Source organism: Sciurus carolinensis, chromosome 2 (assembly GCF_902686445.1).
Source record: "Sciurus carolinensis chromosome 2, mSciCar1.2, whole genome shotgun sequence".
Lineage (NCBI taxonomy): Eukaryota > Metazoa > Chordata > Mammalia > Rodentia > Sciuridae > Sciurus > Sciurus carolinensis.
The window spans coordinates 197,723,531-197,746,758 of record NC_062214.1 but is presented as its reverse complement, the minus strand read 5'-3'; the positions used below and the strand labels follow the sequence as shown (position 1 = coordinate 197,746,758).

General features: G+C 55.4%; 3 protein-coding genes across 11 annotated transcripts in view; all 3 read right to left on the bottom strand.

Annotated features, from left to right (window-relative positions):
- Window positions 1–11,471, bottom strand: part of Exoc3l4 (exocyst complex component 3 like 4) — a 28,167-nt gene extending 16,696 nt beyond the window's left edge. For 6 of the 9 annotated variants that reach the window (XR_007107020.1, XR_007107019.1, XR_007107017.1 and 3 more), the window contains exons 1-2: window positions 6,181–6,296; window positions 436–851 (exon numbers count right to left, since the gene is read on the bottom strand). Coding sequence is in view for 5 of the 9 variants with exons in the window: in XM_047539124.1 (XP_047395080.1) it covers window positions 436–835 (400 nt within the window). In the remaining 4 variants the exon portion in view is untranslated. Of the gene's footprint in view, window positions 1–435; window positions 852–6,180; window positions 6,297–8,684; window positions 8,749–10,102; window positions 10,165–11,384 lie in introns of those variants that run through there. The other 3 variants (XM_047539127.1, XM_047539125.1, XM_047539128.1) reach the window with 3 other exon arrangements.
- Window positions 10,269–19,781, bottom strand: Lbhd2 (LBH domain containing 2). Its single transcript, XM_047539135.1, is given in 5 exon segments — window positions 10,269–10,458; window positions 10,461–10,541; window positions 11,665–11,824; window positions 13,432–13,517; window positions 19,211–19,781. Coding segments are annotated over 5 exon segments (510 nt in total). The 5' UTR covers window positions 19,347–19,781; the 3' UTR covers window positions 10,269–10,411.
- LOC124976652 (translation initiation factor IF-2-like) lies at window positions 19,340–20,590 on the bottom strand. The gene is made up of 2 exons (XM_047539421.1): window positions 19,707–20,590; window positions 19,340–19,437 (listed from the first exon to the last, which is right to left on the bottom strand). Exons 1-2 carry the CDS (start codon window positions 20,588–20,590, stop codon window positions 19,398–19,400), a joined length of 924 nt encoding a protein of 307 aa, XP_047395377.1. The 3' UTR covers window positions 19,340–19,397.
- Between the last annotated feature and the right edge of the window lie 2,638 nt (window positions 20,591–23,228).

Below are 23,228 nucleotides of genomic sequence, written 5' to 3'. Positions count from 1 at the left end.
TCTTCTACCTGCACCCTTTCTTCAGAGTCCAGTTTGTCCTCCTCTGGGCAGTCCCAGAGCCTCCCCTGCACCCTCCGTGACTCTGAAATCAGAAAGGGTCAGTCCCTCTTGCATGGCCCTGGTTTGGCCAGGAACTAGGCTGTGAAAGTCTGTGCAGAGTCTAAGCTTCTGCAGTCATGCAGATCCTGGTTCAAATCTCATTCCTCTGCTTCTCCAGCTGTGCAGCTGGAAGCAAGTCACTTAACCTGAGCCTTGCTTTTCTCATTTGCCTAGTGGGGGCTCCACCTAAGATGCTGGAAGAATCTGAAGTAACGTTGTGCAGGAAGCAGGGTTTGGGGAAGTTGGGCCTCAAGAAGAGCCTGTCAGAAGCCCTGCTGCCTCCTCTGACTCAGTTTCCTCCCCTTTCTTCCCTAGTGTTGTCAGTGAGGCCCTCACCTGCCTCAAATTCCAGGTCCTTAGGCCCCACCCGGGTGGATTCCTGCTGGCTGACACCATCTGTGACCATGCAGGGTTCCTCTGGCATAGCAGCTCCCTGGGACTGGCCAGAAGCTAGACCTTCATCCACAGTACGCTGGAAAGACCGGAACAGGAAGCGGGAACTTCGCCTGAGCAGGCCTGTGTCCTCCTTGGAGGCCTGGGAGGCCCGAGGGCTTACCCAGGAGAAGGCCCGCTTCAGGGTGTCCAGGCCTGGCCTCATGGTATCCTCATGGTGGGCATTGGGCTGCTCCTTACTGCTGACCCGCCCACTACCCTGAGCTGGGGTCTGGGTTTTCAGTCCAGGCTCCTTGGTGCTCTGCAGTTCTGGCCCAGGGGTCACTGTCCGTGGTGATGGCATCTTGGCAGCAGGAGAACTGGGAATGAGAAGGAGATTCAAGAGACCTGGAGGGTACCCAGCCCAGGAGCAGACACAGAATCCTGGGGGAGTCCCGTGGGACTTGACCAGACCCAGCACCTCTGACACGGCAAGCTTCCTAGAAGTGGCGACCCTCAGTCTGTCCAAACGACACTGCCTTGGCTACTGCCAGGCTAACTACCAGGCCACCAGGAAGCTTCCCCTGCCACCACCCCACAAAAGGACCTCACCCCATGCCCATCTTCAACTCGGCTTGCCAGACCAGCCCTTCCCACCAGCATTAGAGGTGGTGGGGTGGGACATGCAGGTTCTGGGGCCCAGTTCAGCCCACAGCAGATAGGAGGGCAGGGCCCAGCAACCACATCCAGGACTTCTGAACTTTAGGTTCTAAGACCTCAAATCCCCCCATCCCTCCCTCCAGCAGCCCCTTTACTGTCCTTCAGAACACTTGGCTCACCCCTTTCCACCTAAAAAGCAGGACTTCTTCTGCTTAAAGATGAGGGTAGGGACTCCCACGGAGTCCATGCCCTTCCCGTTTCTTCTGGAGCGAGGTGCTGTGGGGCTTGAGGGCATTGGCTTAAGCCACCCTGCTGCTTATCTAGGCCACACAGCCTAAAGGGAAGGTGGTAGGAGGGGCCTCAGGTTTATATTTAACAGGGGGCGGAGAGGGTCTCCATGTTGTTTCCCACACACTGGACCTCCTGCTCCCTTCCCCCCACCTCCACCACAGAGAATGGGGTGGGGTCCCCATGGCACGGGGCACACTTTCCACCCTCTGCGAGGCTCTATCACATCCCCTTCCAGCCAGGGCCAAGCCAGTATGTTTGCCTTTCTGGCTTTCGGCTAAGTTGCGGTTGGGAGAGTAGAGGGAGCTCTTGGCACCTTCCCCCTCCCCTGTTGTGCAAACTGGGACAGGGTGGAGGAGGGTTTGGGCTGGTAAGGTATCACTTTATCCTTGGAGAAACTGAGGGCAAAAGCAGGGCTGGCTGGCTGCACTGAGGGTACAAACCGAACAGAGGCAGAGCCCACAGCCCCTCCCAAGGGCTCCCACCACCCCAGGCACCTGGCAAAGCCCCTGCTGGAGCAGCACCAGACCCCTGGGTAATGTCAGGCTACAACTGCCCCTCCCTGGGCCTCAATTTGCCCAGACCCTCACCCACCCCATGCCCTCCAGCAAAGGTTTCTGTCAAGGGCCAGCTGAGACCTACCTTCCTCCAGGATCCAGAGGCCACTGGGCAGCTGGAAGGAGGCCCAGTTGAGGGAGACAGACACAGGTGATTGATGGGGACATTATTGGCCTCACCCTGGTCACAGATTACCATCCTCCCCTTGAGTCAGGGTTCAGGGACCCTGCCCCACTCAGACTCGATCCACATACGGCAAGGGGCTGGCTGACCTCCCCTCTCCTCTTCCTGGGGCCCCTCAGTACCTGCCTTGGGGGTTGGTGCCCACAGGGCAAAAACAATAAGAAGCCAGTTACAACTCAAACTGCCCCTACCCCTGCTGGGGGCTCTGGGTGCCCTGTCATGTTGGGGGGTGCTGGTGGGGAAAGGACAGGTGGGCCCCTGCCTCAGTTGGGGAAGAGTCCATATTTAATAGACACCTATTGTATGCCAGCCCAATGCCTGACACAAATCAGGTCCCCATGACAACAAACTTGTGAGATTCATTTGCCCCATTTCACAGAAGAGGAACCTGAGGCCATGGCTGGCTCTTGCCTCAAGCCATCGTGCTCAGGGGTGGGACAGTGGGCCGAGCCAGGTCTGTCTGGAAACAAGGAGCAGAGGCTTGGCTGTCCCGGGTCCTCCAGCACCAGGAAGTCAGTTCTCTACCAGGGAGCACAGGGATGGATTTTAGGGTAGGGTGTCTCCTCTCACGGGAGGTTAACAGGAAGAAGCTGGGGTCTCACTCAGCCTGAGCAAGCAAGGCTCCCAGATGACCCCTCAGCCTGCACCACACCACCAATGACCCTGAAGTTCCCAGAAGCTTCCCAAACCGTTTTTGACCTTCACAGTACAAATGGATCATTCCCCTGCTTTAAACCGGTCCAAGGCTCCCGCGTGCCCTCAGCCAACCCTGAGGCCCACATCCAGGCAATCACAGCCCTCCCTCTCTGGACTGAACCTCCTCCGGCTCCAGCCCATCTGGTCTTATAGACCTCCCTTCTGTCCCTCTGCATGTCCAGCCTCCAGGCTCTCCCTCAGGCTGCTCCCCCTCCTGACCTCCCTCGCTCTGTTCCCCAAATCTGACCTGAGTTTCAGGAGCCGAGGGCACCCCCACCTCCAAGGACTCCTCAGACGGTGCTGTGTCGTCTGCCACCACCATCTGTCTGCTCACTGGGCACTTGGGACTTCCTGCAGTAATGTGGCCCTCCTTCCTGGCCTGGGAGTCTCAGCCCATCTCCCCTTCCCTACCACCCCAGAGCAGTCTGGAAAAAGTGAGCCATTCAGTGTAAGGAGTGCCCCTCAACCCTGACTGGTCTGCTCAGGGGCCATACTGGTGGCTGGGCCTCTCCCTGAGCCTGCCCTCCATGGCCTCTCCCTGTCTCTCCTTCTGTTTCCCCGTCCATATTGCCCTGAGCATCCAGGGAGGCCAGACCTGTGCTCTAGCCCCCTGATGGGAGCAGCACTGACTGAGCTCTAAGGTCCTTCAGACCCAGGCCAGCCTGAGCCCTGGGCCCTTAACCCCACACTCTGTAGGTAAGGCTACCACGTCTTTTGCAGGGTCAGTGGCAGGGAACTAAAGTCACCCAGAAGACACAATTTGCTGGGAACTCCCACCTTGGGTCACCCAGTTGTAACTGAGAATTCGAGTCTGTGCTTTCCCACCCTCCCTAAGCCCAGCCTCTCTTCTGCCTCCCTTTTCCTAGACCTTCCCTTCTGCAGCAGCCCTGGTCCTCACAGGCAATCCTCAGTGCCCACTGCAACCCTATGCTGGGAATGGCCTATCACTCATCCCGCAAAGCTCAGAAGAAGTCACTGTGCTCTGGACCAGCAGTACCCCCTCAACTCCCACTAGCCATTCACCATTGCCGGATCACAGTCTCCTAATTGCTCTCCTTTCTGAACTCCTTGGGTTCCTCGGGGCAGAAGGGATGCCTTGCTGAAACCCCAACCCGCCTTGAAAGCTTTCCTTGCAAGATGAAAGTCTGAAAACACGGGAAAGGACAAGGATGTCTGTTCTCATTACTATGCTTCAATGTTTGCCTAGAAGAGCTAATTAAGGCAATAAGGCAAGAAAAATAAATAAGAACTATAAACATTATGGAGAAACAGATAAAACTCACTGTGATATGATTATCTGCTTAGAAAACCTGAGACTGAAAATGATGAGAGGCTAATAGGACAGTTTGGTGAACAGGCTTTGTGGACTGATTTTGTAAATACAATCAGATCGGTAGCTCTCCTATACCCAGTGAACCTACTAGAAAAGACACTTTAAGAAGGTCATTTGAGCTGGGTGCAGTGGTGTACGCCTGTGATCCCAGGGACTCAGGAGGCTGAGGCAGGAGGATCCCAAGTTCAAAGCCAGCCTCGGAGAATGATAAAATTATGGCATTTGCAGGCAAATGGATGAAATTGGAGAATATCATGCTAAGTGAGATAAGCCAATCTCAAAAAACCAAAGGACGAATGATATCGCTAATAAGTGGATGAGGACACATAATGGGGGGTGGGAGGGGTTAGTGTTAGAGTTAGAGTTAGGGTTAGGGAGGGGGGCAAGAATGGAGGAAGGAAGGACTGTATAGAGGGAAAAGAGGGGTGGGGGGTGGGGGGGGAAGGGAAAATAACAGAATGAATCAAACAACATTACTCTATGTAAATTTATGATTACACAAATGGTATGCCTTTACGCCATGTACAAACAGAGAAACAACATGTATCCCATTTGTTTACTATAAAAAAACAAAAAAAAAAACTATAAGTCAAAAAATTAATTAATTAATTAATTAATTTAAAAAAAAAAAAAAAGCCAGCCTCGGCAACCTAACCAGACCCTTAGCAATTTAGTGTGACCCTGTCTTAAAAAATAAAAAGGGCCGGGGATGTGGCTCAGTGGTAAAGCACCCCTGGGTTCAATCCCCAGTACCAAAAATAAAGTCACTTAAAGCCAGGCACAGTGTCACACACCTGTAATACCAGCAACTCAAGGAGGCTGAGGCAAGAGGATTTGCAAGATGGAGGCCAGCCTCAGTAGTTTACTGAAACCCTAAGTGACTTAGTGAGACCCTGTCTCAAAATAAAAAATAAAAAGTACTGAGAATGTTGCTTAGTGGTAGAGCACCCTTGGGTTCAATTCCCAGTACCTCCCTCTGCTCCCAAAAAAGGCACTTAAAAGGCTCCTTTTCCAGAGACTCAGGAGGCTGAGGCAGAAGGAAGGAGGATCACAAGTTGAGGCCTCCCAGCAACTTGGTTAGACTGTCTCAATTTTTTTTTCTTTAATTAGAAAGGGTTGGGGGTGTAGCTCAGTGGTAGAGCCCCTGGGTTTAATCTCCAGTACCAGGTAGGGGGATGGAAATAAAAAGGCCCCTTCAGAGTAGCCACAGAACAACCCTCCCAGACTCCCATTGCTGCGAAATACAGCCTCCTCCTTGGCTTGGCATTGGAGGCTTTTCCTGACTGCATCTCATGCTCTGCCCCACCCCATCACCTCTTCCACACCTTTGCACAGACTTGCGGTGACTTTGGCCACACTTTCTCCACCTGCCCACTCCTCCAGGGTTTAACAGAAGAGGCTCCTCGTCTGAGGAGCCGCAGGACACAGTCAGCACCTCCTGTCGTGGGTCCAGTTCCATGACTAAGGGCAGGTACATAGTCTGGGATGTCTGCCTCTGACCAGGAGCCTACGGAGCAGGAAATGGACCTGGCCCAGCTGGGCACTGTCAGGGCAGGTACAGGGCAGGTGCCTGGGGTATGGTGCGAGTCTGGGGCTATGTCCACACTTAGTGTGCATGAGCTCTGCAGGTCTGCATGTGGGCCTGTCTCCTGTGTGTGATTGTTCTAGTATGTGGATGCCGCAGGGGGGCTCCAGGTGGCCTTCTCCATGAGTCCCCCTGTGTCTGTCTGCATCTGCATGCAGGCCTTCCTGGCTTGTGCATGTGTCTCTGTGCTTTCTGCATGTGTGGTGACTGCCTGTGTAGGAGGGCAGATGTGTCCCTGTGACTGAGTCTTAAATCTACACTTCTCCATACTTCTCACTCACTCACTCAACATCGCTGAGCGGCCGCTCTGGCCGTGAGTGGAGCTGCAGTGACCTCAGTCCCCCAAGTCCCTGCCCGCTGTCTGCAGCTCCCTTCCGTCCGTAGGCCCCACCTAACCAGGACATACCTGAGGGAGCAGACACTGAGCCCAGGCAGACGCTGGAAAAGCCGACTGAGTGAGGCCCCGGGTTGGGTCCAGGCCTGCGACCTCCGAAGCAGCCCAAGTGACCAACAGCTGGGACTTCCCAGCCGTGGTCAGCACCGCCCAGGCCCACTGGGCTCCACCCGCTCCCCACGCTCAACCGGACCCCATACTTTCACTTTCAAAAAAGTCCCCGCCCCTCTCATGCCAGAGGCCATCGCTCCAACCTTTGATCCCTCCTGCCTATTTAAGACTGAGGCAGAGGGTCAGGGCCACTGAGGCAGGGGAGAGAGGACCACCCTCAGGACCTGGGTTGAGGCAGTGGGGGTGGATGCTGGCAGCCCCTCCTGTGGCCAGAGGCCAGGGGCACACCTACCTTGAGGGAAGGGGCTTCAGCACCAGGCTGTCCATCAAGTTCATCCCAAGACCCCCTGCACCCAGCTGTGGCAGAAACACTTGTCCAGCCTGCGGGCGTCTCTGGGCTCTATCCCCAGCCCAGGATGAGAGAGAGACAGGTGGGAGGTGCACTCACAGTGACACCCAGGGAGCAGTTGTCCCCTCCATTCCCAAGGAGTAAGGGAGAGATGGTGTCTGGGCTGGGGTCAGTGCAACAGTAGAGGTGGAACTGGGCTGAGCCCGATGCCTGGGGACAAGGGCCCCACTCCCCCCCAGCAAGTCAGGTAGTCACAGAGCCCTCCTGGAGGGAGTCCCGCTTCCTAGGGGGATTCCACAGCAAGCATCCTAGGAAAGAAACTCAGGGAAACTCCAGGAGAACAGATTCAGGCCTGTCCCACCCTGGACTGGAACCAGTTTGCTGCTCCAGGCGGGTGTGGACAGCAGCAGGGCAGCTGTGTGTTAGTGTCCCAGGGTCGCCTTGCAAAGCACCACAGACTGGGCTCAGGCTCTGCAGACCAGAAGACTCTGCCCCGTGCGGCAGGGCTGGCTTCCCGGAAGGCCTCTCTCCTTGAAGGTCTGTAGGTAGCCAGCTTCTCCCAGCACCTTCACCAGGAGTTCACTTTGTGCCTGTCTGTGTCAATTTCCTCTTTTTATTGGATGAGGGCCCATTCTAATGACCTCATTTTAATTATTTACCTTCTTAAAGAGCCTGTCTCTAAATCAGGTCACCTTCTGATGTTCAGAAGACTTCGACATATGAAATTGGGGGACAATATTCAGCCATAGCAAACTGGAAGTTACTGGGGATGCTGCATAGCCACTGCATCTGCAGACAGGCCGCGTCATATCCAGACATCAGCACTCCTCAGATAGACCTCCCACTACCCTAACCCCTGAGCCCTGGGTCCCCTCTGTGGAGTGGGGTATAAGAGTTCCAGTTTCAGCCTCCAAGGAACCCACCAGGCCAGCGGTCCTGTCCTCCAAGTTCAGCATGGCCTACCCACTGGCCTCCACAGTCAGAGGAAATGAGAGATGAGAAGGAGTTAGCATGACTCAAGAGACACTTGGGGGCACTGTGACTGTGGCTCAGTGGTAGAGCACTGGCCTAGCACTGGGTTCGATCCTCAGCACCACATATAAATAAATAAAATAAAGGTATTATGTCCATTTACAACTAAAAAATTTAAAAGAAAGAGAGAGAGAGAGAGAGGCAGGGGCCCACGACAAGTCAGCTGGGTCCTATCAGGGCACTCGGACCTCCAGTTATGGGTCACCTGCACTCAAGTCCCAGGTGACTGAACAGCAGGTGGTGCCCAGGGCCTAGGGACTGCTCTCGAGCTCGGTGGCACCCCAGGCCCAGGCCTACTTGCCAGCATGTGGCTGTTCTTTTATTCTGTTTCCATGTTGTTTTCCCCTAACTTTCTCAGTAAAATCCCTGTGGAAAAGTCCCTGCCTTGTCTCAGAGGCGCCTGGGGTACAGGACCTGCCTGGCTAGAGTCAGAAGGCAGAGCAGGGAGCAATTGCGAGGGAGAAATATGACCGGCCACGCACAGAATAGTCCCAGAATACTCACTTCCTGAGCCTCAGTTTACTTCTCCATAAAATGGAGTTATGTGGGGGGACCAAACGGGCTCCCATCAGCTGAGGACCTGCCTCTTAGGTAGAGGAAGATGGGGAGAAGGATCCTCACCACCAGAGGCTTGCCTACCCTTGGGGTTCTTTTGGAGTCAGACAGTCACAGAGGAACACAGACGCCAAAGGCTCAAACCACCTACACTGTCCTAGGGTCCAAGGTGGAGCCCGGTCTGAGAACAGGAGGCCCTGGTTCCACTTTCTGCTCCTGCACCGTGCTGCAGGGCAGGGGTAGTGCCCACTCTGAGTCTCAGGCGTCTTGTGCATTGCAGAGCATTGCCCACCTCTACCCTTTTTTGGCCCCGGTGACCGCCAGGGGGAGCCTCAGGATGACACTGGTGGCCTCGCGCTGAGGGGCGGGACCTCGGGGGGCAGGGCACCTCCTTGGCTCCGCCCCGGCCGGGTCCCCGGGCGCCGGGCCAGTGCAGCCGGCTGCTTGGGGCCCCGCGAGCGACGCGTACCGGGGCTCGGGATGCCCCTGTAGACAGTGAGCTGCCAAGTGGCAGTGTGGGGGCCTCGGGCGGCCTGGCGTTCCGTCGGAGCCCCGCCGTCTGTCGCTGCGGGGACTTCGGCAAGTCGTGTTTACGCGGGCGCCGTAGTCCCTGCCGCGGCGCGGCGCGGGGAGGGTTCAAGCTCAGTGACCGGACCGTCGCCCAGCCCGCGCTCTGCCTGCCGGCTCTCACCCCACAGCCCGGTGTCGCAACACTTCCTGCGAAATGTCTGCCCCTTCCCCGCCCGCATCGCCCCCATCGCCCCCACCAGATCAGGCTCTCCCTGCCCGGCTCTGTCCCGGGCTCCTGGCTACACAGGGAGGGCGCGGGACAGGGAGGATCCTGAGGGACCACCCCACACCTCCCAAGCTGTGCGTGTGCGGAGGGCCCACGGGCACATCCTGGGCCCTGCACCCAGCTTGGGCCCACGGGTTTAACATCAAAGCAGGCTCGCGCGTGAGCGCTGCCCCCACCCTCGCGCCCACCTCTACCCTTTTTTGGGAGGTGGGCTGTTTTTAGAAAGAAGATGTGTTGGAGGAAGCGCGCCTTGGCCCTGGAGGTCAGCACTGGACCAGGAGGGAACAGAGGGCCCTGGGTGTCCCACTTCCCCTGTAGCTAGAAAGGACACTGGCCCACCCACCAGTGCCTGTGGACTTTGCAGAGCTAACATGGATGCAGGCTCCCCTCTGCCTGGCCCTGAACTTCCTCAGATCTGGCTCAGGCTGGCCAGGGGCAGGAGGCCAGGCTGGGAGCCAGGGAGGACTGCTCATGTGAGGGAGGGGCAGGGGAGTGGGCCCTGGGCAGGGCAGCTTACTGCCACACCAGCCTGCCCTGACCAGGCAGCAGCACTGGCCCCCCTCCCCCCCACATCCCCAGTGGTGGCACAGAGCCGAGAGACCTTGTCATGGACCTGCTGGAGACAGGAGACACACATGGGGCAGGAAAAGGCGCTTGCCCATGCAACTTCCTACATGGGCTCTGTGGCCAGCTTGGTGGCTTCCTAGCCTCAGGGATCCCTTCACAGACCCAGCCAAGACTGACCTTGAGCATCTTGCTTTGCATCTTATTTTCCTCATTTGTAAAATGGGACTTTTCAAGGAGTTAATGAGATCCAACTTGGTATAGGACACTTGACCCTGTGCCCTGCTGTACCCAGGTTAAGGGGAGTGACAGGTTCAGGACTCCTGCCCTTAAGACCCTGGACTAAAGGAGGGGTGGGAGGCCATGTAGAAGAGGCTGGTCCTGGCTAGGCTAAGGTAGAGTAGGGAGGGTACCCCTGGGCAGGAGCAGCAGAAGAGTAAACACTACAGCACCTGAAAGCACAACCCTTCAGCAGCCTGGCACTCCCCACCCCCACCCGAATGCCAAACCCCCAAGTGGCCACCCACCTGGCACTCGACCTGGTCAGCCTGGGTTCTGAGGAGTCTGGAAGGTTATGGGTAGAACCAAAATTGTCCTCAGTCCCTTGAGTCTCCACCAAGTGTGCTCACTGGCCACCAGGAAGTGCCTTTATTTCTGATTCAAACCACTGAACAAGGAGGATGTGGTTCAGACCTGGGCCTTGGAGGGGAAGGGCAGGGGCTGAGGTCCTGGCCAGACCTGGTGAGACAGAAAGCTCTGCCAACGGGATGTCTGGGAAGGACAAGCCTTCTCTGTGCAACAGCCCAGCCACACTGGGACTAAGGCCCTTTTCGCAGTCAGAGAGCAGAGCCCCCCATGTCTTTCTCTGTCACTGGACCAGAGGTGCCTGATCCCTGGAGCTGGCACACTCACTGCCAACATCATCCGCTGCCTTCCCTGGTGTTCCCGGTAGACTCGGGGAGGGGGCTGCAAAAATAGAAAGACAGGCAGAGGGCTGCAGCCTGGGTGGATGGCACCAGTCTAGGCAGGCCTTTGGCAGGGACCTGGGTAGGGGTGAGACGGAGAGTTGTGCCAGGACGAGGGAAGGAGGAGGCTGAGAACCTGCTCTGAGAGCAGGGGCACCCCTCCCCTCCTCTGCACATCAGAGAAAAGGGTGACAGAGTCAAGGGTGACCCAGGGCAGACCTGGACTTTCCGAGGGTCTAATCCCAGAGTTTACCCAAGGGGCAGTCCCTGATGCTGTCCTGGGTTCTGCAGAAACTGACAAAGGGTGAGAGGCTTTCAGCAGGGGAGATTATAGGCATGGACCCCTTCTGGGCCTAAGCTGCAAGGGTTTGCTGAACACCAGGGGCTGAGGTCTAGGGACAGGCAGAGGACAAGGCAGGGTGCGAGCAGCCCTGGCTGGGGCTGGGGTTCAGTCTCTCACTAGAGGATAGGCCTTCACGGGGTGAGAGGACACAAAACTTCTGAGGACACAGCTCAGTCCTCCTGTCCCCTCCCCAACCCCCAGTGGCTTCAGAGCCATCCCCAGAGACCCCCACTGCCCAGCCTGTTGCCATCCTGTGTCTGGGGCCTGGCCCTGGTGACCCTCCTGCCCCAGGGTCCTCCAGAGGTTCCAGCCTTTGCACAGGGCATCTGCTGCCAGGACGGGAGCTGACCATGTCCCCATGTGTGCTCTTGTATGTACCCTGACTCCTCCAGGCCCCAGGGGGCACTGTGCAATGTTCCAAAGGTCTTGACTCAATGAGGGAGGAAAGGAGGAGAGGCAGGGGCAGTGGGGAGGGGCGGGAATGTGCATTCATTCACTCACCAAAGCTGGCTGTATTTTCCAGGTGCAAGCCTGAGGCCACAAGGGTGGGTGAGGGGACCTCAGTTGCAGGTGGGAGAGAGGAGGGCGATGGCTGGGGGACAGGGCTAGGCGGCGCCCAGGCACCTGGACGCAGGCTGGAGGCAGGTCAAGAGGGTGGAAGTGAGCAGGCTGGAGGGATCCAGCGCCTCTTGCTGGAATGGGCAGGAATGAGGCCCTGCTTTGGGACCAGGAGGCAGTGCCCCCTTTTCCTCTCAGCGCCCCCACAGGTAGCCTCACTCACCAGCAGCAACAACTTGGCTCTGAAGGGCACCCCTTTGGGTGCCCTCAGGGGGCCAGCGCAGCTCCCCACTTTCCACAGCACCTGCCTCACTGGGCTCCACCACGATGGAGGGCAGCCGTGGGCCCAGTCGAGGGCCCTTCTCCCGGGCATTCCCCACTGCCTGAAGAGAAAGTCGACAGGGGTCAGGGCAACACCAGGCCCTGGGCCCCCTGCCCCCTCACTCCTCCCCCGCCCCCTGCCCCACTAGGTGTCCTGGGCAGGGGTGAGCCTGTGTGTGTGTGCACACATGGGTATCCCCAAGAGTGGTCCCACCCCTCATCCCACTAGCAGGGTGAGGCACTTGGTGATGAGGCCACAGCTCTCCCTGGGGTCACCAGAGAATACACCTGGGCTCATCCCCAGAATCCTATTTCAGACAGACTGAGGCTGGAGAGGCCGGGGTTACTCCAGGAGCTATGTGTACCCCCAGCCGCTCCTGTACCTAGAAGCCTGCACAACCCCTTCCTGGGGTCTTCCCTGCTGGGACCTTGGCCTCCTCCTTCCATTCAGAGGAGCTGGGAAGATGTTGCCGTGGCAACCCGAGCTCTGGCTCATTGTTCAGTGCCCACACCAGCCCTCTGAGTGCCCTCAGCTTCTCCGCCTCCCATTCAAGGCCTTCCAAGGTGGAGGCCACAGTACTACCTCACACACCTCCATCTCTCAGCCCCCGCGGCCTGGACCCGCCTGTGTCGTCCCACCTTCTTGCCCTCCCTTAGGCAGGCTCTCTCTTCCTGGAGTTCCCCACCTCCCATTTCTTCCATCTAAAAGGACAGCTGCTTGGTGCAGGTCCTCTGTCCGCCAGTGGGAAACGTGCTCTGCGGAAGGGCAGGAGCTCAGCAGGTGGAATTTGCCAAGTGGTCCTTGAACTGCTGCAGCACAACCACCTGGCAGCGGGCCTCAATGCATGTTGGACCCTCTCTTTTTTTCCACTATGGTATATTTATTTATGTACATAGCACAATTTGGTCAATTTCATTCCACCAAAAGGGAGGAATGATTTGATTTTTTAAGGACCCTCTCTTAACCAAGTACTGCAGGTGACCCTGAGTTGTGAGAACAGGCATTACCAGGTTGGGCCCTCTGTGGAATGAAGGAGCAGACAGACTTCAAAGGACAGCAAAGGACCCCCTGTCCTGCTTCCTGCACTGTCAGTTCAGGGTTCTTTCCCCACCTCGTCTCCCTCCCCACATGCCATTTTCTTTCCTGCCATACCCCCATCCAGAGCACTGCTCTGCTCAGTGTCCCCACTGTTGAAGGGGGCCCAGACTGGCAGAGTTTGTATCCCATATTCCGTGATGGCCTTCTGCAACTCTGGGCTGCTCTCTCTGGCTCCACTGCTCCCTGCCCAGCACTGGAACCCAGAGCATCCGGGCTACTTCCTTTGTGCAGAGACCTCAGTTCTGTGCCGCATCCACATCCCACTCCCACAAAACTGGAGCTGGGGGCAGGTCCCTGGCATTGTACCACCCAAGAGTGAACACAGTATGCTTTTAATCTTGCGGAATGAGCCCTGGTGTCCCCAAATCCAGAAGGATGTTAAGTAAGCCAGTATGGGCCACCTTCAATTGCTTTCTGCACCAGACTTCGGTAAAGAAAAAATAGCAACAGCCTCCCTGACCAGGAGGGGTAAACCGAGGCCAGCAGAGAAGAGAGGCCTGCTCCAAGTCATGATCCAACGCTTGAGGCTGACTGCCTCCTGTGCCCCCACTCCTTACCTCCACCACTTACCTTCCCTGCTGGGTCACCGGTTCCCTCAGCAGGGCTTAGCTCTGACAAGGTGGGCTGGGGGCTGCTCATGCTGCTGCCTTGACAGGCTGCACAAAGACAGGAGCAGGAATGAGGTGTCCACTGTGGCTGAAGTTGGATGTCCCCCTCCTCCGGGAAGCCTTTAGATTGCTCGCCCCACACCCACCCTGCCCTGCCTGGCACAGTGCCCAAGGCTCCTGTAGGATCTTTATCATGCTGCTCCCTGCTGAGCCCCCACCCAAGGGGCACTGGACAGCTGCCACACAGTGCCTAGGGCTGCAGAGGGGCACAGGTAGGAAGGAAAGAGACTGAACTAGCCTCAAGGCCCTGGAAGGCTTCCTGGAAGGTCAGCTGGCCTGAGGGAGGAGTAGGAGGTAGCCAGGTCAGCTGTTCTAAAGCAGGGAACAGCCAGGGCACCTGGAGGACCCAAGTGGGTTTCTGAGCCAGGAACCTGGAGTGACAGAGGCTGGCCTCATGCCAGTTCCTCCTCACACTCCACACACCCAGTTAGTCCCTGAGCACCCACCACAAAAGGGGAAATGACATCCTGCCTGCAAAGAGCAAGTGGATCCAAGGACTCTAGAAAGAGAGGACTGACCTACCTCTCCACCTGCAGTGTGGCCAGGTGGGCTCTAGGGGACATGTCCAGTCAAGGCAGAAATTGGGGTGGGTTCTGGCAGTTAAAGACCTGATTCTGGATGGCAGCAGGGGGCCATGGGCAAGGGGCAGAAGAGCTGGAAGAAGACCAGGCCCAGGGAGAGCAGCGACCAGCAGAACAGAATGCCTGTGACACCCTGCTGGCTGAAGACCAGGTGCTGTGGGCCCCCAGCAAGGGGAGGGGCTGCTATTCTGGGAAGTGAGATTTCCTTCAACAAACTCCCAGTTCAGGTCAGCTCAGGTCCCAGAGAAGCCCAAGAAGGAGAAGGGCACACACACTATGTGTTGAGGTGGGAGATGTCCCCAAGCAGTGAGCAGCCAGTCCATGCCTACTGGAGCCTCTTCCCAGTCCCAGATCCCATGGAATGCCCCCATGACCCGCTGTCCCAGGTCTGGCCCTCCATTGAACCCCTTCTAGAATCTCATCCCAGAACCTCAGGATCTCGAGTAGAGCCCATGGCAGCCAGGACAGACCAGAGAGAAGTCTGAGAGACCCAGGCAGATGTGGGCAAGGCAGGGAAACCACTGGCCACAGGGACAAGGCAAGGCGATGGAACTGGAGACAGACCAGACGGAGGCAGACACAGAGCACCAGAGAGGAATGAGGAGAGGAGAGCTGTCACAGTGAACGAGGAAGGGGTGGGGGCGGCAGGCCGAAAGCAAGCGCCCAAGGGCTGCTCCTCTCCTGCCAGGGTCCAGTACCAGCGTGGGCGGGCGGCACTGGGAGCACCGTCCACACCTCCAGGTGCTCCCAGGTGTAGAGAGCCAGGTCCCGTCGGGCACAGCCACCAGGGGTTCCAGAGATGATCCCGACGCCCAAGCCCGCCTTTCGCCCCAGGAGCTCCCGCTCAACCCCTCCCCCTCCTCTCCCACCCACCCGCCCCCGCGGCCAGGAAAGGTGGAGAGGGGCCTCCCCGCCCTCACGCACACTCACCGCCCGCGCTGGGTGCTCGCCGGACCTCCGCTCGCCTGGCGCTGTGCTCGCCGGCCGGGCTCTCCTCCCCGCGTCCCGCCCTCCCCCGCGCTCTCCGCCCACACGCGCTCGCTCTCCCTGCCTCTCCTTCACACGCCCGCTCTGCTAGTGGGCGTGGCCGCCCCTCAGTGCCCCCTCCCTGCCCACTCTAACCTCGGCTTCATCTCCCCGATCCCACTCCCCAAGGACCTGACCTCAGCCACTTGGGTGCAGAATTAGGTGGGGCCAGAAACAGGAAGAGGACTCCCTTCCATGGGGACGACAGAAGAGAGAAGTGAAGTGGACCCTGAAAGCCCAAAGTGGGGAGATCAATCCACAGCCCCTGGCACCTTCACCCCCAGTCTCATTCCCCGCAAAGGAGCAAAGCAGCCCTGGAACAGTCAGTCCCATCCAGTCTGGTGCACACGCCTGATACCTGAGGCCAGGTGCATAATCTCTGAGGCTCACGACTCTCCATCTAACATCCACTATCAATTATCTAACTTCCATCTGACATTCACAATCTAACATCCACCATCTATCACCATTCACACCTAGTTAAGGTTCTTCTGCCATCCAGTCACATCCAACCACCATCCAACATCAGCCATCTACCATCCATCACTCACTATCAGTAACCCATCATCCTTCCCATCCCTTGTCCACCATCTGCCTTCCACACTCCAACTACCATTCATCCATTCACCGTCCACCATTCAATCATCATCCAGGATCCAATATCCATCCAATATCTACCACCAGCCATCATCCAACAACTAATATCCACTAATCATCCATTCTCTGACACTAAATGCTGTCCAATCATAATCCATCCACTATGCATTCATCCATGCACCACCCACACCCACAATTTGCCAAATATTGATACACCATGAAAATGCCCATCAATCCAGCATCCATTTACCAAGTTTTCATCCACCATTTATCCAGCTATCACTCACTATGTAGCAGCTTTCCAACAAATATTTAACAACTATCTTTCCATCCATATTTTGTGGGTCCATCTACCATTTATCTGTCAATCATCAATTACTCTCTATTTATTATTCATGTATGCTGTTATCCATTAGCTTTCAGCCAGTCAGCTACAATTCATTCATCGATAATGCAGTCATCAGACATTTACCTTCCATCATTTATTCATAGTTCTATGAACTACAATCCACCATCCATCCATCCACCAGCCCACCCTCCACCACCTCTTATTGCCATCCAATTCATATCTATCTATTCAATGTCCATCTCTTGATATCCTCCATCCATCCATTATCTAACTACAATTCACTGTTCTTTCAAAATCCACCCAGTATCATCTACCATCTATTTATATGTGGCCTAAAAAAAGTACTGAGTGCCATATTTGTGACAGGTATTGTTGTAGGTGTTGCTTACAGAGCAGTGAGCATTCTTTGACCATCATCCATCCACCATATAATCCATTCACCATCCATCTATGCATTGTCCCCCATCTATTATTCACTATCCATTCAGTATCCATCTTTGTTGGTCATCCATTCACTATTCATTTGCTATCTCTATCCACTTACCATATACCATTCACCACCTTTTATCCATCCAACATCTCTCCATTGTCTAACCATCCACCATTTACATTTCATACATCCATTTTCCAAGATGTAACCATTTACTATTTACAAAATCACCTGTCCATTTAACATCTAATCATCATCTACCTAGTAAGAGTCTATCCATTCATTACATACCCATTGTCCATCTTCCATTTACACTTCCAAAGACAGTGGTACACAACCCATTATCATCCAGGTGGCAATCATTCATTTATTTGGTGCTTGTTTTAGTTAGCTTTTCATCCTCTCCATGACCAAAACACTCAACAAGAACAACTTGGGGGGCAGGGAGTTTATTTGGGGCTCTCAGTTTTAGAGGTCTCAGTTTGTAAGTGGCTGCTGTATTGCTCTGGGCTCAAGGTGAGGCAGTACATCCTGGAGAAAAAGTCCAGTGAAGGAAAACTCCTCAGCTCATGGTAGGAAGGGATCCGAGGAATAAACACTCTTCCAGGGTATGTACCAGTGACCCACCTTCTCCACCCACACCTCACCTGCCTGCAGGTGCAACTAGGATGGACTGATTAGGTTACAGCTTTCATGATCTAATCATGTCACCTATGAATATTCCTGCATTAACAGGAGTTCTGAGGGGACACTCTATCCAAACCATAACAGTGCTTCATTTATATGTTGCATCTATTCTCTGTTCAGGCACATACAGTCACCATCCAACTTCCTTCTGACATCCATCACTTATGATCCAGCCATCAATCCTATATCCATTAACATTTATCTACCATCCATCCATTCTCTGGGTATAGATTCATCACTATCATCCACTAACCATTATCTGCCACCCACTATCCATATATACTTTATGATTCATCCATCCACTGAGCACCTACCATCTACCCTCTATTACCTACAATGGCATACACTGTCCATAGATTCATTCAGTATCCATCAATCCATTCTGTCAGCATCCATATCACTCCATCTTCTATCTGTCAATCTACAGTTGATCTATTCATCATCACTTAATCAACCACCATTACATAGATGCAATTACCAACTTCCATCCATCCACCATCTAGCATCACCATCTGCCATGTTTCCAGTACCTAGCCAACCATTATTCATGCATCCACCCACACACACATACTCATTTTCCATTGTGTCCATTATTCATCTGTTAGTTCATTTGTTCATCTAGTCATTTATCCCCACCAATCATCCCACCAGCAGTAATTCACCCATCCATCTCCTTCCATGTATTTTTCTATTATCCTTACATTATAGTCTCATATTAATCATATATGCATAAGCATGAGTCAACACTTTTCACCCTGTCTCTCCACTACTCATTTCCATCATTCATCCATTTCCTTGCCATTCTTTTCCCATTAATCCATAAGTGAAATACTCATTTATTAATAACTATTAATATTAAATATAAATAGTAAACATTTATTACTCAGTACTAGTGCTGGATTCTGGGATCACTGAGATGAATAATGCCCAATTCAAATTCATGGCCTGATGGTCCCAAGGGAGCAAATGGTCAGAGAGAGAATTGTCAGTGTAAATGAATATTATGCTGAAACTTCAGTGCCTCTGTCTCCCGGAAATGGGGTGAAGGAAGCAAGAGGAGCATGAGTGGGTACTGTGGTTACAGCATGGAGACCCGATAAGGTGAGACTGCAAGGCGAGAACACCTGGCTGAGGAATCAGTCCCCAGCATAGGACAACAGGGAGGTCTGGGACATCGTTAGGCAGGCAAATACCCCAGTTAGCTAATGTCTTAGAAGAGACCCCCATTCACTGTCTACACTGTAGATGTGCTTCTGCACTCCAGATCACAGGAACCAGAAGAACAGGGGCTTGCTTGCCTTAGGGTCACGCAGCAATGTTGAATGTGTTGGACTCCTGGCACACTGGTCACTATGGCTGCAACTGCACCATCTCCACACCCGATGCCCAGGAAGTGCTTTGTGCAGACATGGCCCCCTCCTACAATCTCACCCCCAAAGGTACCCACCTCCTTGCCACTTGGGCAGGAATTGCTCTCCCTACTTGTTAATTTGGGTGTTAACTATCACCTAAGGTGTTAGTTGTTACCCCAGGTGTTAGCTGCCAAGGGCCTCACAGCTCCTGGAGATTGCTTCTATTAGAGCTCTCCAGAAAGGCCCTTGAGGTGTGCGCTGTGATGACAGGGGACAGGGGCACCTCCAAGGACAGGCCTGGAGCCTAGAGTTGAGCTTGTAGGTCCCATATGGGCTGGCCTTTGCTCTAGCCTCCCCCTCCCTCCTGCTTTCACCAGGGACCCTCACAGGAAACAGGCAGAGCTGAAAGCAGAGTTCTGTGTCATGCTGCAGTTTGCCATGTGTCTAGGGAGCCCATGCCCCTTCTGGGCCTCCCTGTCCCTTCCAATGCAGTAGGAGAAGGTTAAGAACCAACCATCTCTTAACGTTCTCTGGCAGTGCTGAGACTGTAGTAGTTAAACCTTCCCCAGCATCCCCCCAACACACACACACATACACACACACACACACACACACACCCTTCCAAAGCTTGGGTGGAGAGGACGGTAGTATCAGCATACCTGGCTCTGGGCCAGGAAGATTGGCTCTTGTCGTCCTCTGGTGGTCATTCTCAGGTAAAGCACTTCCCGGGAGGTAGCACAAGGCAGACAATATATTTGCATATCTTTGCAACGTTCCATACTGGAAGGGTGACATGGACACCGTCGTCCTACATTTTGTCCTCAGGTGCTGATCCTTGAGGCAAGTTCAAATTCTCTGCCTTTGATGGGCTTGTGGGCAGCTGGTCCTAAGTAAACGACCGCAGGGGAGGAGAGGAGGGGCGGAGGTCCTGGGCACCGGCTGACCGCGGTGAGGTTCAGCAGAAGGAAACCTGGACCCCCTCCCCCGCCGCCCCTACGGTCTCTCCCCACCACAAGGAAAAGCCCGGGCAAGGATTTTCAGCTGTTTTACTCCAACACTAAATCCCAGGTTCCTAAATATTGGCTGGCGGCACAAAGTTTGTGGACGTAAATAACCAGAGTTCGGAGTTTAAAAGATACCTTAATAAAATCCTACCAACAGAGACAGTCCCAGAGAGCTGGGAGAGCTGGCCATTCCTTGGGCCTGTGGACCCGAGAGCCGCCGGCATTGCCACGGCGCCCACCTCGGCCTCCCTCCAAGCCTGCGCTGAGCCCCGGGTCAAGTCGGGGGGGACAGATCCAGCCTGAGCCACACCCGGAGTGGGGCACTCTGCCCTCCCAGCGAGCGTGGAGCGGGGGCGGGAGGAGGGACCTGGCCTTCACCTGCCGCAGGACTGCGCCTGACCAGCGGGCGGAGTGGGGAGCAGGGGGCCGGCGGCGGGTCTCCAGCGTCCCCTTCCGGCCTGGGCGGCAAGCGCCGCGCTCGTGCTCGGACTCCGAGAGGGAGGCGACCCCGCGCGGGCGCGTGGACCTGGGCGGCTCTGCCTGTCGATCCGAGTCCCTGGCCCTCGGTCGTGCCCCACCAGAGCGAGCGGGGATCCGGGGTAGGAAGAGCCAGGGAAGGGGGCCGGGTGGACACTCTTGTTCCAGTCTGCACCGCCGCCTCCAGTCCCTCTCCGCTACCGCAGAGAAACTGAGGCTCAGGGGGTTTGGGCCACGCGCTGCCGACGCCCTGCTCGCCAAGGCACGGATGAGGAAGTCGAGACCAGGACGCTTGAGCAGAGGGCTTGGCCGGGCGGGACGCGGAAGGGAGGTCGGGTTCCCGGGCGCAATGGATCCAGGGCCCAGAACCGGCAGGACTGCAGCCGGGCGGCGGAGGGTGGGTGAGCTTGAGGGACAGGTGACCTTGGACCGGTAGCCAGGTGGTGAGGACAGCGCAGCAAGAGCCCAAAGGCCGAGCTGGGCCGGTGCCACTGCAGGTGACCATGCCGACCAGCGGAAAGGAAGGGAGTTGTCCACAGCCACGCCCTCTGAGGTCATCCCGGGCAAGGTCATCATCCGGCCCACCCTCGCCCCACCCGTCACAAGTGACAGTGCTTGTCCTTGTGACTCTCAATGGCCCCACCCCAACCCATTCAGCTGCGAACGGAGACAGGTCTGGCTCATGGTGTCTGTGTGGATGGATGAGGGGTCGGGGTCAGGGGTTTGGCTGCAGAGCCTTCTGAGGACTCACTGGCCGTGGTAGACGGCCAGCCTCTGACATACCCCAATCCCACCCACTAAGCAGCAGCTCCTGTTCACAGAGGTGGGCACGGATGCTTCTCCAGGACTAGTCGGTGAATGAGTGGCAATTGCTACAGGCCACCGTGGGGTAACAAACAGTTTAAAACGAGTGCCCTTTGTGCATGTTCCCATAGCATGGAGATGTGGGAGCCTAGCAGGCTGACACAGCACTTCCTGTAGGGCAGGCCCTGTTCATGCGCTTTGCCTACAACTGGATCATTTTCTTAAGCATGACCTCTATGGGAATGACACATCAGTCCATTTTACAGAGAAAGAAACGAGGCCTAGGAGCTAAGGCAGAGCTGAGTGAGTGGAGTCACTCCGATTTGGACTGGGGTCTTGCACCAGGCTTAAATCACTGGGTTGCCTGCCACCTCGGGCCAGATACTGAGGGGCAGAGGAGGCACACCTTTCTCAGCACCCCCTTAAAACTGGCCCCACTCCAGTGGAGACCCAGGGACCTCTACTCCTCACCTCAGCACTAGGGACAGAAGCTGGTAACCTCTGTTCCCTGGTACAGAAGCAGACATTGAGACTCAGAGAGGTCAAGTGTCCTCCAGGTTGCACAAGTAGAAAAGGGCAGAACTGTGGTTGGACTCTAGTTTTCCCTGGCCCTTCCTGTCTGCCTGCTTTCTGCCATCCGAGACCAGCTGGCCACAGGGGAACCTGGCATTCTCCCTCCCCTCCCTACCAGAGCCTCTGCTGGGTATTAGGCCCCCAGATTCCCACTCTGCTTCTTCACTTCCCAGCCTTGACTTTAACAGGTTGTTCTGACTGGAGCCAGCTGGGGTCTAAAAGCCCCTGGGTGAATTCCAGGCACCCTAGGAGCAAGAGGACACAACCCTTCCCCACTTCAGCCCCACCTACAGGTAGGAGCAGGGCGGGGTTCAAGGCTTGGTTGGAGCGCCCAGCGTGGCACTCCCAGGGGTGTGCCTGCCACCCCGGGTCCTGCCTAGCTTCTGCAACCAGGAGCAGCCAGGAAGAACAGAGTGGATGCCAGGACAGATTCCTGGTGCTCCACACCTTCCCCAGCCCATCTCCCCATCCCTCACCTGTGCAGTGATTCAGCCTGGCAGGCCAGCCTTTCCTTCTAGTGACTGTTCAACAAGGGCACTAACTTGGGCCCACCTGCACCACCAGAGCTCTAGTGCAGGTTCCCCAGCCCTGCATCTGTCCGTCCTTAGGAGGTGTGTGCACGGGAGAAAGGGCCCAGCAACAGGCCCTGTGTCAACAGGCCTGGTGCTGACCCAGGCTCCAGGACTCTAGAGTCCAAATGTGCCAGCCCTGGCTCAGGGCTTTGAAGGCTGATTTGAGGGGTGGTCTTCTGAGCATGGGTGGGGAGGGCAGTGCTAGAGCCAGTATAACGATCACTAATGATGCTGAAGACCTGGGTTCTGGGGCACCCACTGCACTTGCCCTGTGCATTATCTACTTTGTCCTCAGGCCTTGTGAGATGGGGACTGTTGTTATGACCTTTGAGCAGATGAGGAGTCATCTAGCAACAGCAGGGTGCGGTGGAACATGCCTATAATTCCAGCAACATGGGAAACTGAGGCAGGAGGATTGTAAATTCCAGCAACTTCATGAGGCCCTCAGCAACTTATTGAGACACGGTCTCAAAATAAACAAAATGGGCTGGGGACGTAGCTTAATGGTAGAGCACCTACCTAGCATGTGCAAAGCCCTGCCTTCTTTCTTATTTTGGTACCCCCAAAATATAATAAGTAAATAAAAGTCTGCTAAAGGGTGTGTAATCCTTTGCCCAGGTGCAAGCAGTATCTAGACTAGATGTCACCCTGAAGTTCCCTGAGTCTCCTTCATTCTTACTCAACATTGGCAGGGTTTGGACCTTGAATGTCCCCCAAAGGAAGGTTTCTATGTTGAAGGCCTGGTCTCCAGTTTGGGCAGCACTCCTGGGAGGTGAGGGAGCCTTTAGGTGGGGCCTTGTGGAAGGAGGTTAGGTCATCAGAGGTGTGGTCTGGAGCCAGGGATATTAGTCTTAGCCCCTTCCTGTTGCTCTCTTTGCCATGCCCTTGGCATGATGTTCTATGCCACCGCAGAGGCAAGGCAACAGGCCAAACAAGCATGGATTGAAAACTCTGAAGCCATGAACCAAAATAAACCTTTCCATCTTATAAATTGATTGGATCAAGTATTTTTTTTCATAGTAACAGAAAGCTGACAAACATAGGTAGGCAGCAGGAGAAAAGTGCATGCCCAGAAGGCCAAGACCAGAGGCCCTGGAGGGAGGCTGCACCACAGCAAATCAGTCCAGAAGTTCTCAGTCCTGAGTCTGTGGCAGAAGCCCCCACCTGCTCTTTCCAGCTCTGGGTGAGTGGGTCTGGGGTGCATTTGTAACAAGTTGTAGCTGTTGCTGCTCCAAAGGACCCTGAAT